The sequence below is a fragment of the Parus major genome, chromosome 26 (genome assembly GCF_001522545.3).
Source record: "Parus major isolate Abel chromosome 26, Parus_major1.1, whole genome shotgun sequence".
NCBI classification, from domain to species: Eukaryota; Metazoa; Chordata; class Aves; order Passeriformes; family Paridae; genus Parus; species Parus major.
The window spans coordinates 1,750,643-1,768,681 of NC_031795.1; the positions used below are offsets into that span (position 1 = coordinate 1,750,643).

At 55.3% G+C, this 18,039-nt stretch overlaps 2 protein-coding genes across 5 annotated transcripts in view; one reads left to right on the forward strand and one right to left on the reverse strand.

Annotated features, from left to right (window-relative positions):
• STRIP1 (striatin interacting protein 1) overlaps positions 1-10,505 on the forward strand; it is a 14,558-nt gene extending 4,053 nt beyond the window's left edge. For all 4 annotated transcript variants that reach the window (XM_033519869.1, XM_033519867.1, XM_033519868.1 and 1 more), the window contains exons 5-21: positions 2,084-2,204; positions 2,495-2,563; positions 2,931-3,037; positions 3,434-3,561; positions 4,445-4,627; positions 4,711-4,928; positions 5,175-5,240; positions 5,434-5,497; positions 6,011-6,082; positions 6,326-6,400; positions 6,556-6,653; positions 7,016-7,142; positions 7,236-7,336; positions 7,553-7,619; positions 8,322-8,426; positions 8,589-8,793; positions 9,833-10,505. In XM_033519869.1, the coding sequence (XP_033375760.1) occupies positions 2,084-2,204; positions 2,495-2,563; positions 2,931-3,037; positions 3,434-3,561; positions 4,445-4,627; positions 4,711-4,928; positions 5,175-5,240; positions 5,434-5,497; positions 6,011-6,082; positions 6,326-6,400; positions 6,556-6,653; positions 7,016-7,142; positions 7,236-7,336; positions 7,553-7,619; positions 8,322-8,426; positions 8,589-8,793; positions 9,833-10,080 (2,054 nt within the window). In that variant the 3' untranslated portion in view covers positions 10,081-10,505. The remainder of the gene's footprint in view (positions 1-2,083; positions 2,205-2,494; positions 2,564-2,930; positions 3,038-3,433; positions 3,562-4,444; positions 4,628-4,710; positions 4,929-5,174; positions 5,241-5,433; positions 5,498-6,010; positions 6,083-6,325; positions 6,401-6,555; positions 6,654-7,015; positions 7,143-7,235; positions 7,337-7,552; positions 7,620-8,321; positions 8,427-8,588; positions 8,794-9,832) is intronic.
• Positions 10,506-11,124: 619 nt separating this feature from the next.
• ALX3 (ALX homeobox 3) lies at positions 11,125-17,779 on the reverse strand. The gene is made up of 4 exons (XM_033519842.1): positions 17,122-17,779; positions 14,779-15,077; positions 13,667-13,729; positions 11,125-13,046 (listed from the first exon to the last, which is right to left on the reverse strand). The coding sequence occupies exons 1-4, from the start codon at positions 17,777-17,779 to the stop codon at positions 12,741-12,743; spliced, it is 1,326 nt and encodes a 441-aa protein (XP_033375733.1). The 3' UTR covers positions 11,125-12,740.
• Positions 17,780-18,039: the final 260 nt, after the last annotated feature.

Consider the following 18,039-nt stretch of genomic DNA (forward strand, 5'->3'; position numbering starts at 1 on the left):
TGTATATATGTGTGTATATATATGTATATATAAGTGTGTGTATATAGATATATATGTATATATGTGTGTGTATATATATGTGTATATATGTGTATACATATATATGTATATATGTGTATATATGTGTGTGTGTGTATATGTATATATGTGTGTATATATATGTATATGTGTATATATATAAAAAGTAAATATATAAGTATATATAAGTATATATATAAAAATATATGTAATAAAATTATATCTATAAAACATATATAAAAGTATATATGTAAGTATATATAAAAATATATATAATAAAAGTATATCTATGAAACATATATAAAAGTATATATGTGAGTATATATCAAAATATATATAATAAAAGTATATCTATAAAACATATAAAAGTATATATAAGTATATATATAAAAATATATATATAATAAAAGTATACCTATAAGCATATATAAAAGTATATATGTATATATAAAATATATATATATATAATAGTATATCTGTAAGCATATATAAAAGTATATATGTAAGTATATATAAAAATGTATATAATAAAAGTATATCTATAAAACATATAAAAGTATATATAATGATATATATATAAATATATATGTAATAAAAAGTATATCTATAAAACATATATAAAGGTATATATGTAAGTATATCTATAAAAATATATATATAATAAAAGTAAATCTATAAAACATATATATAAGAGTATATATGTAATTATATATATAAATATATAATTATATATGTATATATAATAGATAAGTATATATATTACTACATATTTTATATAATATATAATAATATATATCAGATATATGTATTATATGATATATATTATATATATTATATAAAATATGTAGGTTAATATATATGTATATATTTTATATATTGTTCAATGTAGTTGTACAATTAGATCTACAGTTGTGTGTGTTATATTGTATACATTAACTATATTTTATATATAGTGTATATTTAAATCACATAGAACTCCTTTATGTTCATAGAGTTTTTATATATGTAGTTATGTATCTTATATATATTTAATACAATATACTGTATATACTATATAATATGCAATATGTAATATACAGTTTTGTATTATGTATAGTACAATATGTATTGTATTATATAATACATACATAATACAACATATATTGTATATGCATAATATATACGTACAATGTATATCATATACATTATATGTATCTATTATACACACATATAGTACAATATATTGTATTATATATGTATTGTAGATTATATTGTGCTATTTATTATATATAATATGCATATTATAATTGTATCTTTTTTGTGTATACTATATATGAGACATCGTACAATATAATCACATATATATAATATATACATTAAAATATATAATTATATGTAAGCTATAACATTTTTATGTATATGCTATATATGAGACATATTACAATATAATCTCAAATGTACAGTACACACATAAAATATTTAATTGTAATATTATACTACATGTAAGACATAATACAATATAATCTACAATACATATGATAATATACTGTATATTGTATATATACAATATATTGTATATTATACATATATTATATACATATATGTACATATATGTATATATGTAGATATAATACATTGTGTATATAATTATACATTATATACAATTAAATGTGATATGTATCTTTATATTATATACAGTATATATAGTCTATATTATACATTATACACAATACGTTATATATATTGTGTGTAATGTATCTACATATGATATAATGAATGTAGTACAATAATTACTCATTATTTTACCATATAATAGTTTGAGGAATTGTCATTCCTTGTGGATTTGATTCTCGTGGGATGTCTGGAGCGAGGCTGAATCTGGGACCCGATAGTTTAGAGCAGTTTGTCCCAAAACGTGGCTGTGTTATCCCAGTTCTGCCAGACCTGGAAGGCATCACCCAGAGAGGGCAGTTCCCTGCTCTGCATGTCGGTTTTCCCTCACTTTGGAGGGTGTTGTTTTGTGTTTTCCATGCTCTGTGTGCTGTGGGAGTGCCCGTGGAGTGGCATCAGCAGCGTTTCCTCGCAGGCACCTTCGGGGAGTGCAGCTCCGAGGCCGAGGTCCAGGCCTGGATGAGGTACAACATCTTCCTCCTGCTGGAAGTGGGAACGTTCAACGCCTTGGTGGAGCTGCTGAACATGGAGATTGAGTGAGTACTGCTGGAAAAGCCTTCAGGAATGGCTCTGGAGCTCACCAGAGTGACTCCCGTTGTCCTGGCTGGATGTGTAATGTAGGATTGTGCCTGATTTCTCCTGAAATTCCCGGTGAATCAATTGCCTGGCAGCAAACAGGCAGCTCTGCTCCTCCTCCCATGGCTGTGCTGGGAGCAGGGAGCTCATGGCAGCAGTGTCTGTCTCAGGGTTTGGAGCTGGCACATGGAGTGCCCATGACAGAGTTTGAGTTCTTCCAAATTCCCTCTGAGCTGTTCTCCCTCCACAGCAACAGCGCAGCCTGTTCCAGTGCCGTGAGGAAACCGGCCATTTCCCTGGCTGACAGCACCGACCTCAGGTACGGAGGGACCAGGAGGGGGGACAGCATTTCCTGGGAGCTTTGGGAGGCTGAGACAGGCACTGGAAGGGGTCCCAGAGCTGTCCCAGCTCTTGAGAGCTTCTGCAGGTGCCTGTTGTGCTCAGCCTGCACAGCAGGAATGGGACAGGCTGGGGATATGAAAGCAGTAAAATTTGGGAAAGTGGATTTTTTTCCTGTTTGGACTTGCAGACACTTTTTCCCCTCGTGCCTGTGTGCTGGTGTGGAGCAGGTACATGGATTCTGGATGTGGTCTGGGTTGCACCAGCTTCTCCCAGAGCCCTGGGTGCTGACAGTGCTTTCATAACCTATCCCAGTGTGTGGGATTCAGCTGCCCTGGTTCTTGCAGGGTGCTGCTGAACATCATGTACCTGATTGTGGAGACTGTGCGCCAGGAGGCCGAGGGGGACAAGCCTGAGTGGAAGAGCATGAGACAAACCTTCCGAGCAGAGCTGGGTGAGGACCAGGAGCTGGGAAAGAGCTGCCAGGGCTGGAGGCAGTGACATGGGATTTGGCTCTAGGAGTTGGATAATAGGGACTGGCAGCACTGGGTTGGCTTCTGCTCAACTTGTGAGGCAGAGGGAGGTGAGCAGAGGAAGCCATCCAGCCTTTTCAGCTGCTGGGTGCTCTCTGGGGAAAAAACCAGAGTATTGGAGCTATTGCTTCCTCTGAACATAGAGGTAAGAAATGATGGAGTTTGCAAGGTCTTGGAAGGGGAGAGGGAGTTGTCAGGGGTGAGGTGAGGATCTTGGAGCTGATGGGGAGGAGGGTGCAGGAGCTGGTGATGCTGGTGATTGGGGTGAGGCCCACTGGGATGAGGAATTCCTGGCTAATGGTGCTGTGTGTTTCCAGGAGCTCCCCTGTACAACAACGAGCCCTTCTCTGTCATGCTCTTTGGGATGGTGACCAAATTCTGCAGTGGCCACGCTCCACACTTCCCCATGAAGAAGGTGCTGCTTCTGCTCTGGAAGACTGTGCTGGTAATGAGAGGCTGTGGGATGTGGGATGTATGGTTTGGTACTTGGCAGAGGAGGGAATTCTGCCCTCAGAGTTGGCTCTAATTGCTCCATCCTCTTGTTCTGGTGTTCAGTTTTCCTTTAAACCCAACCCCAGGTTTTCCCCCATAGGGAAGCATTGGATATTGGTGTCTGGAGCTGGATACTAAGGATAGACCCAAAGCAAGGTCCCTGGCTGGGGAAAGGAAAGCTCTGAACACTGCAGTTGTGGATGCTTGGACACCCTCCTGTCCCTCCTCTCTCAGTGACAAGAGGAGCACAGGAAAGGCAGCTCCTATTTGAAAGGTCTCTTCCCATCCAAATCCATCCTGGGGAAGGATTTGAGCTCCTCAGAACTAGAGAGACTTGGATGGGCTGGAGTGTGTCCAGGGAGGGGAATGTTGCTGGGGAAGGGTGTGGAGTAACTGAGGGAGCTGGAAAGGGGCTCAGCCTGGAGAAAAGGAGGCTCAGGGACAGCTCCCTGACAGGAGGCAGCCAGGAGGGTATCAAGTTCTGCTCCCAGGGACCAAGGGACAGGACAAGAGGAAACGACATCAAGCTGTGCCACGGGAAGTTTAGATTGGATATTGGGAAATTTTTGTCATGGAAGGAGAGGTCAGGCATTGGCACAGGCTGCCCAGGACAGTGTTTGAGTCACCATCCCCAGGGGGATTTAAAGGACACATGGATGTGGCACCTGGGGACTCAGGTTAGAGGTGGCCTTGGCAGTGCTGTGGGAGCAGTTGGATGATTTCAGAGAGCTTTTCCAAGCTGAAAGATGTGTGATCCTGCAGAGTGGGTTTGGGAAGGGCAGGTGTGGATGCCCCTGGAGCCCCCCATGCTCAGCATGCTGTGCTGTCCCTTGCAGTGCACCCTGGGAGGGTTTGAGGAGCTGCAGAGCATGAAGGCAGAGAAGAGGGAGATGCTGGGCCTGCCGCCGCTGCCCGAGGACAGCATCCAGGTGATCCGCAACATGCGCGCGGCCTCCCCGCCCGCCTCCGCCTCCGACCTCATCGAGCAGCAGCAGAAGCGCGGCCGGAGGGAGCACAAGGTGGGGATGGGGCCGTTAGGGAGGGCACTGCCAGGCTCTGGGCTTGTTTCCAGGATATTCCCTGCCCCTTCTCCCCCCTCCAGGCCCTCATTAAGCAGGATAACCTCGATGCCTTCAACGAGCGGGATCCGTACAAAGCTGACGATTCCCGCGAGGAAGAGGAGGAAAATGATGATGACAACAGCCTGGAGGGAGAGACCTTCCCCCTGGAACGGGATGAAGTGATGCCCCCCCCTACCCAGCACCCCCCCAGTGACCGCATCACCTGCCCCAAAGGGCTGCCCTGGGCCCCCAAGGTCCGGTGAGTCTGGGGGCTCCCTGTTAGGAGAACTGGAGCAGGGTCAGGGAAGCGGAGGCTGTTGGATGTTGGGAATCTCAGCAGGGATGTAGGGAAGGTGTTGGGGATGGGATGGTCACTTGGATGGCAGTTTTCTTGTGGGGTTGGCTGGGCACCCTTTACCTGACCACGAGGCCTTTCCCTGTGCCTGGCTGGGTGTTTTCCAGAGGCACAGGAAGATGTGACTCTTCCCTTCTCCCTTTGCTGCAGGGAGAAGGACATTGAGATGTTCCTGGAATCCAGCCGCAGCAAATTCATCGGCTACACACTGGGCAGGTGAGTTCAGAGCCAGCCCAGTGCTGCCATTATGGGGGACCTGTTGGAGAGGCCAATTTGGGGGCTGCTTTTGTCTCTAAATGGCAGCAGGGAGGGCCTTGGCTGGCTGGTCCGTGGCTTCATCCCTGGGTGGTCTCTGCCCCACCCCTGGGTGCTCAGCCCTGCTCCCAGCCTGGCTCTTTCCCTCCTCCAGTGACACCAACACCGTGGTGGGCTTGCCCAGGCCCATCCATGAGAGCATCCGCACCCTGAAGCTGGTGAGTTGAGGAATTCCTCCAGCTCCTGCTGCTGTATGGGTGCCCCTTGCCCATCTCCCTGCTCCCATCACAGCTCAGGGTGGATTTTCTTGACCATTTTCCCCTTCCTCCACCCAGTGATGGGAGAGTAGCTTTAAGCTTTCATCTCATTCTGGACTTACAGGTTGTCTGAGCCACTTCCTTAGGGGGCTCCATCCCTTCCTTAGAGGGTGTTATCCCTTTCTTAGAGGGTGTTTATCCCTTTCTTAGGGGGTTTTATCCCTTTCTTAGGGGGTTTTATCCCTTTCTTAGGGGGTTTTATCCCTTTCTTAGGGGGTTTTATCCCTTTCTTCATGTCTTCATCCCTTTCCTAGTGGCCTTGTCCCAGACAGAGCCCAGCAGCTCCCACCCTGCACATGCACACAGGTCACCCCCGGGACAGGGGTCTGGGAGGGATGGAACAGGATGTTGGGAGCAGGCTGGGGCTGGGGGCAGTGCTGGGGACCGTGCTGACCCTGCCCTGTGCCCCTGCAGCACAAGTACACGTCCATTGCTGAGGTGCAGGTGCACATGGAAGAAGAGTACCTGCGTTCCCCGCTCTCTGGAGTGAGTGTGGGATTGGGATTGGGATTGGGATTGGGATGGGTTGGAGATCCTGGGCTGGGAGTTGGGGGAACTTGGTCCTGCCAGGTTTTTTGGCAGGGCTGAGGGTTTGTTTTGCTGGGGAGGGGTTTCTCTGGGACAGAGGGAGTTGGGGCAGGAGTTGGAGGTATCCTGCCCTTGGGTTCATGCTCCATGGTGCTGGTGGCAGCTCCTGGCATGAGGTTTTCTGCTCTCTCCTGGCACCAGGGGGAAGAGGAAGTGGAGCAAGTCCCTGCAGAGATCCTGTACCAGGGCCTGCTGCCCAGCCTGCCCCAGTACATGGTGAGCTGGGGAGCACTGGGATCCCCTGGATCAGTCCCTTTCCAGTGATGCATGCCAAGTTTTCACCCTGCTCTGTTCCTCCCTCCTGCAGTGGGGAAAGGGTTTGTGGCCAGTCCCCTGCAGCTCCCATTCCCCCTCCATCTCTCTCTTCACAGATTGCTCTGCTGAAGATCCTCCTGGCTGCAGCCCCCACCTCCAAAGCCAAGACAGACTCCATCAACATCCTGGCAGATGTCCTGCCCGAGGAGATGCCGTGAGTGGCCGTGGAGCAGGGGAGCTGGCTGGGGTGGGAAGGGAAGGAGGGAGCTGGGGGAGTGACACAGAGTGGGCTGGGGCTCCTTGAGGGATGTGACCCTGCTCTGCCCTGGGTTGCACCCTGCAGGCAGTGGGAGGGGCAGGCCCAGCCCAAGGACTATGGAATCATGGAATGTTTTGGGTGGGAAGGGACCTTAAAGCTCATCCAGTTCCACTCCCTGCCATGGACAGGGACACCTTTCACTAGACCAGGCTGGGCTTGGACACTTCCAGGAACGGGGCAGCCACAGCTTCCCTGGACAACCTGTAGCACCCTGAGAGGGAAGAATTGCTCCTGATACAATCCCTTGTGTCCCCCAGGACCACGGTGCTGCAGAGCATGAAGCTGGGCGTGGATGTCAATCGGCACAAGGAGATCATCGTCAAGGCCATCTCTGCCGTGCTGCTCCTCCTGCTCAAACACTTCAAGCTCAACCACATCTACCAGGTGAGGTGGGCCAGGGTCCAGCTGTGCCCACGGGTCTTTGGCCATGGCAGGACCCTGAGTGGATCCCTGCTCACCCACCTTTCTCCTCCCCAGTTTGAGTACATGGCCCAGCACCTGGTCTTTGCCAACTGCATCCCTCTCATCCTCAAGTTCTTCAACCAGAACATCATGTCCTACATCACTGCCAAAAACAGGTGAGGGAGAAGGCTGCCCACCTGCATTCCTGGGGGATGTGGGGAGGGGGCCCTGTTTCTTTGGCCCCTCCACAGTCCCTCCCTGGCAGTGGCTCAGGCAGCCCTGCAAAGTTCCCACCACAGCCCATCTGCAGTGGCTGGGCAGTGGGGGCTGCATTGCCCCCAGGCCAGGAGGGATTTGGGGGAACAGCATGACCACCCCTGTCCTTCCTGCAGCATCTCCGTGCTGGACTATCCCTACTGCGTTGTGCACGAGCTGCCAGAGCTGACAGCAGAGAGCCTGGTGAGTCCTGTGGCAGTCCTGGCACCTGGGGTGCTCCTGGGGAAATTTGGGATGCAGGGAGGCAGCAGAGCTCCAGCAGCCAGCCCTTGCACCCTCAGCTCTGCTGCACTGGGGTTTTGGGGAGGGGGTGGGGATGGCAAGTGTCTGCTGGGCTGGAGCATGTCCAGAGAAGGGAATGGAGCTGGGGAAGGGGCTGGAGCACCAGGAGCAGCTGAGGGAGCTGGGGGGACTCAGCCTGGAGAAAAGGAGCCTCAGGGAGGATTGTCTGGCTCTCCACAGCTCCCTGACAGGAGGGTGGAGCTGGGGGTTCAGGTTCTGGTCCCAGGGAGCAAGGGATAGGACAAGAGAAAATGGCCTCAAGCTGTGCCAGGGGAAGTTCAGGTTGGATATTGGAGAAAAAAATGCGTGAAAAGCCTGGTCAGGCACCGGTACAGGCTGTCAGTGCTGGAGTCACTGTCCCTGGAAGAGTTCAAAAAATGTGTGAGTGTTGACTTGGGGACAGGGATTACTGGTGTCCTTGGCAGTGCTGGGGGAGCAGTTGGATTTGATCTCGGGGGGCTTTTCCAATCTTAACAATTCCATGATTGGACGATTCCATGTGCAGATGCTGTGCTGTCCCCTTTGGATGTGGCTCCTCAGATCACCACAGCCTCCCATCCCCACTCCAGTCCCTTGCCTGACCCTGCATCTCCTTCCCCACAGGAAGCTGGAGACAACAACCAGTTCTGCTGGCGGAACCTCTTCTCCTGCATAAACCTCCTGCGCATCCTGAACAAGCTGACCAAGTGGAAGCATTCCCGCACCATGGTGAGGGCTGGGAATGTTCTGGAGCTCAGCATGGCCAGGCACCTGCCCTGGGCATGACCTGGGACAGCCCAGCGCTCGGTGGGGAGTGAGCAGCGAGCAGGCAGTGGAGGAGGGGTTGGCACAGGAGTCCATCCCAGCTGGGATCTGGCAATGTTCTGGCAGATGCTGGTGGTGTTCAAGTCGGCGCCCATCCTGAAGCGGGCTCTGAAGGTGAAGCAGGCCATGATGCAGCTCTACGTGCTGAAGCTGCTCAAGGTGCAGACCAAGTACCTGGGCCGGCAGTGGAGGAAGAGCAACATGAAAACCATGTCAGCCATTTACCAGAAAGTGCGGCACCGCCTCAACGACGACTGGGCCTACGGCAACGGTACGTCCTGGCATCCCTGGCATTCCCAGCCCTCCTGCTCCAGGCTCTGTGCCCCGAGCTCACCCCTGCTGCCTGGGGCTTGGGCAGCTGTGCTGGGTTGACCTGGGTGGACCTTGGCTGGTTGAGCTCAACCAGGTGCCCCCAAACTGCTCTGTGGCTCCCATTCCCAGCTGGACAGGGCAGAGAAAATCAGATGGGAAATGGTAGGTTAAGATAAAGTAGTTTAGTACAGCTAGAGCACAAAAAAAGTAGGTTTGTTCTCTACTTCCTATCAGCCAGTGATGTTCAGCCACTCCTGGGAAGCTGGGCTGCAGCACGTGGGGTGGCTGCTCTGGAAGGCATATTTTAAATTACAAATGCCCCATCATTCCTCCTCCTTTCCTTAGCTTTTATATCTGGTCTGACATCACACAGCCTGGAATATTCCCTTGGCTAATTAGGGTCAGCTGGCCTGTGTCCCCTCCCAGCATCTTGTCCACATCCATGTCCTCGATGGGGTGGGAATGTTGGGAGGTAGTGCTGGTGCTGTGAGCTGTTGGTGGCTGCTGGCTCTGCACTCTGTGGAAGTACCTACGAAGGCCAGGTGTGAGGGGGCTGGGGGTGTTTGGGTTGTTGGGAGGAGAGGGAACCAAAGGATATTCCAGACTCTAGGGCATCATGCTCAGAACATAAAGTGTGGGGAAGAAAGAGGAATTTTGGGGGATGTTGGGAGTGATGGTGTTGTTATCCAAGTCCCCATTCCCTGGGATGGGGCCCTGTTCTCCTGAAGGTGCTGAACACCTGCCTGCTCAAGGGAAGCAGGGAATTAATTCCTTGGGTTTATTTCCTTGTGTACACAGCTTTTGCTTTCTTTATTAAGCTGTCTTTGTCCTAACCCACCAGTTTTCCAGCTTTTACCCTCCTGATTCTTCCCTGCTCCGGCTGGTGGGAGAATGGGCATGGGGCTCAGTCTGGCTGGGGTTAAACCGCCACACCGAGGGGTTTGGGCTGCCTGAGGAGTCCCCAGCTCTGCTCTGAGCACTCTCATCCCTGTCCCCAGACCTGGACGCCCGTCCCTGGGATTTCCAGGCAGAGGAGTGTGCCCTGCGTGCCAGCATCGAGCGCTTCAACTCGCGGCGCTACGACCGGGCCCACGGCAACCCCGACTTCCTGCCCGTGGATAACTGCCTGCAGAGCGTGCTGGGCCAGCGTGTGGAGCTGCCCGAGGATTTCCAGGTCAACTACGACCTGTGGCTGGAGCGGGAGGTGTTCTCCAGGCCCATCTCCTGGGAGGAGCTGCTGCAGTGATGGACACGGGGAGGCACCATGGGCTGCTCGGAGAGCTCGAGGCTGCCCCGGGACAGGGGAGCGTGGTTTGGGGGGGTCTGTGGGTGGCTGCACTTCTGTGGTGGGCTTGGGAAGAGGATGGAGCTGGGGTGTCCTCGCTGAGACCACATCCTGCCCCTCTGCCTCCTTCCAGGCTCATCCCAAAGCTGAGGGTGCCTGGGGGTTTCCTGTTGGGTGGGGGGTCTCTGCCCACCCCATGCGATGCTTGCAGGGGCACCACCCCTCTCGTGCCCCCCCAGCCAAGAAGGGGGAGCAGGTGGCAGTGGGGTCCTTGGGTGGTCCTGCCCAGCCCCTCTGGGAGATTGGGGGGCTGGGGGGGCCTCCCCTCACCCCACGAGGGGTGCAGGAGCTGTACATATATTATATATATTTGGTGATACCTCTGCCCCGAGCGTGGCTGGGCTCTGTCTGTGTCCCTGTCCCTCCTGCCTGGAGCTGGGCTGGGATGAGAGTTCCTCGTGCTGTGTCTGTGTCCACTCATCCCTCAAATCCCAGGGGGTACATGACCCTCACCACAAGGTTTAGTCTTACCTTGCCCCCAGCTCTGTTGTCTGGGGGGCTGGTGGCCTCAGGGGAGGTTCTCACAGGCATTTTCCTGTCCCTTTCACTGAACCCTCCCCCAGCTCTGTCCTGGGGTTTCTGACACCAGTGTGGTGCTGCCACCAGGATTTTCTTTGGTCCCTGCTCCCAGCAGAGGATCCTGTCACCAAATCCTGCCAGAGCTCAGCCTTGCACATTGCCTGGCCTCAGTTTCCCTGAGGAGCAGAAATCCTGGGGGATTCACCCTGATTTGAGGCAGGGATTTGCAGACATGGCTGTGGGCAGAGGGAGCCTGGACAGCCCCAATTCCACCCCATCATCACCTGCTGGGATTCTGAACCTGTGGAGCTCAAATCCAGCTGTGGGGATGCTCAGCCCCAGTCCTGGAAGCAACAAACAGAGACATCAGAGAAGTTCTGTGGGCTCAGCATCGATGGTAACATGCCTTTAATTTGTGCCTGGAGCTGTCCCCATCCCACCCTCCTCCTCAGCCGGGGGTGATGTGAGCTGGGTCCGTCTGGAGGTGCAGTGCTGCACCCTGACATCGTGGGCAGCACAGAGCCAGGGGCTGGATGTGCCTCCTGGAGGGCTGCATGTGTCCCCAAGGTCCCCTGGCACCCACCTGAGTGCCTCCAGCACCATCCTGCCCCCCAAATGTCATTGCCAGTGCCAGAACAGGCCTGAGGAGCCTGCTGGGAATCTCCATCCCCAGCCCCACTGCCTTTGGAGGGCTGCTGGAGCCATAATTAACTTATGAAAAATGTGGTTTATTGTTTAGAAATGAATAACAAAATCCCCACCGGTGGGAGGGGGTGTGAGGTGTCCTGGGTGGGGGTGGGCAGCCCTGGGCTGCCTCCTGTGGCACCCACTGTGGCCAGTGGTGCCAGGGCTTGGCTGAAAACCCGATGGGGCTGGAACAGCAGGTTTGGTGCCTCCCCGAGGGCACCCAGGTGCTCCACAGGGGTGTCCCCCCATCAGGATGTGGGAGCTGGGGCAGGGGGGCGTTGCAGGTTTTCAGGGAGTGGGTTTGGCCAGCATCTCTTGGTGCTGGGGTGAGCAGGGTCGTTCCTGGCTTCATTTTGTGTTGTTTCCCTGCAGTGGGGGAGATCACAGTGGATGAAGTGGGGGGAACAGGATGCACCAGCCCTTGTGGGGACTCAGGGGGCCCCTCTGGGGATCCCCAGAGCTGATGAGCCACCTCAGATACAGTGGGGTGTCCCCCTCCCCCAAGACTGGCCATGCAGGCACCACCACAAGGTGCAGAACCCCCCAGACTCGAGCAGCTGTGCCCCAGCAGCCCAGCTGGAGCTCCTGGCAGGGTTCCCTCCTGCTGGGGTTAAAACACCTTCCCGAGGGGTAACAGGGTGACCCCCCCCAGGGAAACAGCCTTTAATTTGGGATGCTTTATCCTGGTAGCCCCATCCTCATGGATTTATTGCCCATTCCAGGGGGCTCCAGGAGCTGTGCCAGGGCCCGATTTCCCCTCCCAGAGGGAGCAGAACGAGCTGCGATGCTCTGGGGGGGCTTTGGGGCTCCTTGGCCCTGCCCCCAGTAACCCCCAAGCACCAGCAGCCATCCCAGTATGGGACTGGGAAAGGAAGAGCCCAAATTTCTGGCACTGCTGGTTGAGCTGGGCAGGGGGTGAGCGGCCAAATTTCAGCTGGGGAGGGGAGAATTGTCCCCAAAAGTCCCGTGTCCCGGTGCTCCCCCAGCCACACCCGCGGCTGGCAGTGCCTGGGGGGGGGGAACACACGAGGGGTGAGGAAAGCGTCGGGAATCTCCATCAAAGCCCAGGCCCTGGAGGTGCTGGGAGGGCTGGAGTATTTTGGGGAGCCATTTCTGGGGTCCCGAGCTGCCAGTGCCAGCCCCGCTGGGGCAGCCTGGATTTGGGGGCGCCTCTTTTTCCTCCCCACAGCCCCCCTTTGTCCCCCTCAGCGGGGGCGGAGGGACAGCACCATGGTGGTGGATGCGGGGAAGCTCGGGGTGTGCAGAGGAGGGGGGAAGGTGACCCCCAGCACCCTGCCCCGGGGATGGGGTACGCTCCGGGGGGATGAGGGCTCCGTGTCCATCCCGCGGGGGGATCATGTGGCCCAATTCAGGAGGCTCCCGGCCCCTTCTTTGCTCTTCATCCTCAGTGGCATCAGGCTGGGTGCTTTGTAGTCGTGCTGGGGGGGCGGCTCGAAGGGGTGTGGGGCCAGGCCCGGCGGGGGCAGCCCGTGCAGGGGGTAGAGGCTGTTGATGCCGGGGTGGGGGCCCGGGGAAGCAGCAATGCCCACGAAGCCGTTGCTGGGAGCGGGGGGGTACGGGGACATGCAGGGTGACGGGATGGGCTCGGGGGGCAGCAGCCCCGGGGGGCTCCCAGGGCTCGGCCACAGGTTGTTCTGCAGCTGAAATAACAAAAACCAAAAAAAGCACAAAGTGAGGGTGAGGACATCACACGACGCTTAATTTCCTCCCATTCTGCCTTAGATCCCGCTCCCCCGCTTCAGGATTCCTCTTTTCCCACCTATGAACCCTCTCAGCCCTGCTGGGTCCCGCTGGTCCTTCCTCAGCTCCTCCTCATCCTCCCTTCCCATCCCCTCCACCCACAGGGTGCACAGGGAGCGATGCCTTTGCTCCGTTTTCTGCCTTTGGGGCGGAGGTTGATTCCTGGTTGAAATATTCCCCCGGTAGAGTTTGGCTTCAGGGACGGGCGTGAAGCTGAGTTTTAAATTATTTTTATGCTTTTCAGTACTGGGGAGAGAAAAAGCACAGCTGGATGAGAGAGAGCTAAAGGGGGCCTTCAGGAGGAACACCCCAAAACCTTCCCCGAGGGAGTGTTCCCTTGGGAAGTGGAGTGGGACACAAAGCAGATTCTTCCTGCGTGTGGCAAAATGTGATTCTTCCTCCTTTCTATCCCTTTTCGCAAGGGTGGGGGGCAGGAATGGGTGATGTGGGGCACCCGCAGGTGCGGTGGGCCGGGACCCCTCCCCTGGCACTGGGGGCAGGGGCTGCAGCCGTCTCTCACCTCCTGGATTTTCCCGTAGCGTTCCCGTTTCCTCCACTTGGCCCGGCGGTTCTGGAACCAAACCTGGCGGATGGAGGAGGGGGCTGAGCTGCGGGGACCCTTCCCCTCGCACTGCAGCCTCCTGCAGCAGAAGGGGCGGACGCGGTGCCCCAGCATCCCGGAGAGCCGGGGCCGAGCAGAGGAAGCTGCTCTGTGCTCAGCCTTGGAGACCTGGCCTTTACCAACAGCAGGAATATCTCATCCCGCACCAAAAATGATCCATCCTGCTCCGTGCATGATCCCTTCCCTTCCCTGGAGCTTCTGGGACTTGTTTATCCCAGATTTTGCTGCAGAACGAGGCTTTTTGGGTGCTGATATCGCAGCTGCACGTCCCCTCGGTGCTGGGGCAGGGGCAGCTCCAGCAGCCCCTCCCGGAGAGGAGGCTGCGCTACCCCGATACTCGGCTTGCGGCTCTCGGGGCTCCCGGTGCTTCCATCTCAGCCCACCCCAAATCTGGGTTCGCAGGCTCCGGTGAGCCCCGGCTTGGCTGCAGGCTCGGGGGACGTTCCCTGCCTGTGCCTTGTCCCCATTCCTGCTCCTGGGGATGGCAGCTCCCAGCGGGCGCTCCCTGCTCACTTCCTTACCCTCCACCTTCATTTCCTCCCTGCTGGGAGTCGCAAACCGCACGGGGACACCTCTGGAAGCAGCTCCGTGCAAGCGCGATGCCGGCGGAGCCGGGGAGCGAGGATCGGTCTCATCCTGCCCCACGTCCCGGGGTGTGCCGGGGATTGCTCTCCTGAGCTGGCAGCCGGAGGAGCTGAGCTGGGGAGGGGGCTGGGAATGATGGATGCACGGTGGTCGCCGGTGGGGCGTTCTGAGGGGGGTGATTGGCGCTGACCTCACAAATTTTGGCTCTTCCCACCCTTTGGGTGCTTGTCCGGGGGAAATGCAGAGGGCTCAGAGGCAACCAACACCACAGCAGTGGGCACAGAGGGCACACCTCAGGTTTTCCATCTGGGATTTAGCATATTCACGGGAAAACCAGCATCTGTCTCAGCATCCCTTACAGACAGGGGAATGTCCCCTCCTGGAGACCCCCAGGGTGTCCGTGCCCACCCCTCCGTGCCCATTACCTGCACCCTGGCTTCGGTCAGGTCCGTGCGCAGCGCCAGCTGCTCCCGGGCGTACACATCGGGATAATGCGTCTTCTGGAAAACCTTCTCCAGCTCCTCCAGCTGGAACGTGCTGAAGGTCGTCCTGTTCCTCCGCTTCTTGCTCTTGCTCTTGCCCAGGGGCTCGGGGAGCTCGGGGACCCCGTGGTCCCGGAGGCTGCCCAGGGGTGCCGTCAGTGGGCACCCCAAGTCCTCCGGGGCTTTCGGGGGCACCCTGCAGGCTGCGGGAATCGCCTGGAAGCCTTTGCAGCCCTTCTCACCTGCCGGGGGAGAGGCACAGCACCAGGGGGTGTTAACAGCTCCAAGGAAGCCCAGAACGGCCCGTGCCACAGCCCTGGAATCTCATCACATCCCATCCCATCCCTCATCCCGGGGGATGCCGAGGTACTGCCCCAGCAGGAAGGGCTCAGCATGGACACGCAGCAGGGCAAATCCAGCCCTGAGGAGAGCAAAATCCGTGCTCGCTGCAGGAGCTGCGGGCAGGGAAAGCTTCTGGAGGGTGGGGAAAGCCTGGCTGGAGCAGCGGGGGCTCCAGGGGGACAGAGGAGATAGGAACAGGGTTTTTTTGCAAAGTTCTGCTCCTCTCTCCTCATCCCTCTCCTCCCATTCCCTTTCCCCTGTGGCTCAGAGCCCAGAACAGAGGCACAGAGCCCACCAGTGACCCCCCAAACCACCCCGGCTCTGAGCCAGATCCAGCCCCCTGCACCCCAGATAGTTCACAGGGAGCTCTGTGCCCCTGGACCAGCACTTGCCTGGAGCTGCAGCTCCCAGGAAAACACTTGGAAAGGAGTAAAAAATACCAATCTGCTTCTTTTGCTGAAGAAATCCCTCACCCTCCTCTGGGACCAGAGCAAGAAATCTGGGGGTTCCCCCTTCACTTCGCTGCTGCTGCATCACTGGGGTGGATGATGGAAAGGGATCAAGGAGGAAAATCCCTGCCACACATTTTGGGGGCCACCTCTGTATCCCGGGGCGTTGTTTGTCCCTACCTGGGGCCACACAGAGCTTTGGCAGCTCCAGATGGCTCCGGGTGCTCTTGGGACCCGCATGGGCTGAGCCAGGGAAAGGAGAAGTGAGCGGGGAATTAGCGGATGGGGAGGGGTCCCTTGGGGTCCCCCATCTGCTGAGGGGACAACCTAAAAATGCTGGGTTTGCCCTGATGCCAGCCCAGTGACAGCTGCAGAGATTCGGGGTTTCTGCAGGTGGGGACCGCTGGCTCCCTGGGAGGGGCAGGAGGGGGAAATGCCTCCTTTGGGATGGATCTTCCCTCCCAGCACAGGGGGAAATGGGGTCCCCATCCCTGCAGACTCACCCGGGGCTCTGCACCCCCCAAACCAGCCCCCACCACGGCCTCTTCCGGCCTTTCGGTTTTGATTTTTGGTTGTTTTCTAATTAAGGCAATTTGGGGGCTATGGAGCCGCCAAGCCCAGATCCAGCTGCTTTGAGTTAATGAGAAATTGTAATTTGGGGGGATTGTTCCTCGTCCCTCTCAGTGCCGACCTGTCTGGTCATGGATAACGGCAAAGGAATGAGGCCAAATTGTCGTTTCCTCCCTGCTTTGGCCTCCAAAGGGCTCAGCTGCTGGGCCAGAGGATTTTAATGATTCAAAACCAAATCTTACCAAAGAGCAGACCCAAATATAACCAAAATTAAGGGGGGAAAATGATCAAAATAAAATCCTGCTGCATAAAGGATCGAATTTGGGTTTTTTCCCCCCTTTTTTCAAGGGCAACGTGGAGCATTTCCGAGTGACCCGCGGGTTTTGGCGTTGGAGACAATAAATAAATAGCCAGAAAGAAGGAAAAGGCAGGAAGGAGCGGGATACAAGCACGTAGCTAAATAAACACAGCACAGGGGGACAAAGGGAAGATACAGATATTTTTCTCCCACTCCTTCCTAAACTGACACCCCCCAAAAGATTTGGCGGCGCTGGGGAAGGCGGCAGCTGGGAAACAGCTGTACAATTCCTGGGATAATGGGGAGGGGAAGGAACTCAAAGAACCATTAGTGAAGGGATGGGGGCATGGAAAGGACTTCCAGGAACCGGGGGAAACACCCGTGGAAAGGCAGCATCCCCCCGCCGCAGCCGGAACAGGTAAGAGCCGTGCGGGGACCCTCCCGGTGCTCCCTGATGGGTTTTCCCGGCAGTTCCCGGAGCTTTTTGTACCTGTTCCCCGAGGCGGCTTTGTCGGGTCCCACCTGGTTCCCATCGCCCCCGCGGCGCTGCCTTTTGCTTCTTATATTAAAGCAGAAGTGGGGCAATAATATTAAATGGAAAGTGGGAGACCCGGAGGAGCTCCCGACGGGCCGGGCTGGGAAAGCGCAAAGGAACGACGGGAGAGCCCCAGGAACGAGCCCGGTCCCGTCCGAGCCTGGAGACGGGCGCGGAGCCCCGGGACATCCGGGCCAAGGGGAACCGGCTGCTCTGGAGCTCCGGACACGGGGACCGGGGAGCGCCGGAGCCCGGAGCCGGGCACCGGGGAACGAGAGCGTTTTTGCCCCGGAGCGAGGCCGCGAGGAGCCCCAGGGAACCGGGAGCGCCGGGGCTCCGGAGCCGGGCACCGGGCACCGGGGAGCGCTGCCAGCCCCGCAGCCCCAGCAGGTCCCGGAGCCCCCGGCCCGTCCCTGCGGCCGCTCCGCGGTTGCTGCCGCCGGCCCTGCCCGCTGGGGTCCGGGGAGCGGAGTCGGCGGCCGGACGCGACTTTTCAGCCCCCTGCGGCCGTTCTCCATCCCCAGGAACGGGGACCCGCCGCTCCCCAACCCGGGCCGGTCCCCGCCGTCGCGGCAGCGGGGCCGGGTCTCTCCCGCCGCCTTTTCTCCCTCTTTTCCCCCTGTTTCTGGAGAACGGGAACCATCCCGGAGACCCCGCTCTCTGTCGCGACACAGCCGACGCTCGGCAGCAGCGGCTCCGGCTCCCGTCGGGGGACACCCGGTGGTCCCCGACGGGGCCATATCGCGACATTAACCAGCTCGGAGAAGCCCCGGAGAGCGTGTCGGCGAAACGACGCTCTTGGAGGGGTCAGGGCTGGGGCTCCCGGCAGAGCCTGAGGCCGCGGGCGGGGGGCAGAGAGGGGGGAAGAGAAGCAGAAGGGGCCGGGAGGGGTCGGCGGCCCCGGCCCCCCCATCCACCCGCAGCTCCCCTGGTACCTGCAGCCCCGGCCGGGTACGGGGGCTTCCCATGCACGGCCGCGGCGGGGGGGCCCGGGCTGGCGACCCCCAGGT

Coding starts and splice junctions, on each gene's coding strand:
- ALX3 (XM_033519842.1), bottom strand. CDS start 17,779: ATGTCGCGATATGGCCCCGTCGGGGACCACCGGGTGTCCCCCGACGGG. Junction 15,078..17,121: donor GCGCTTTCCCAGCCCGGCCC/GTCGGGAGCTCC, acceptor CTCCCCCGGCAG/GTGAGAAGGGCTGCAAAGGC. Junction 13,730..14,778: donor TGACCGAAGCCAGGGTGCAG/GTAATGGGCACG, acceptor TCCATCCGCCAG/GTTTGGTTCCAGAACCGCCG.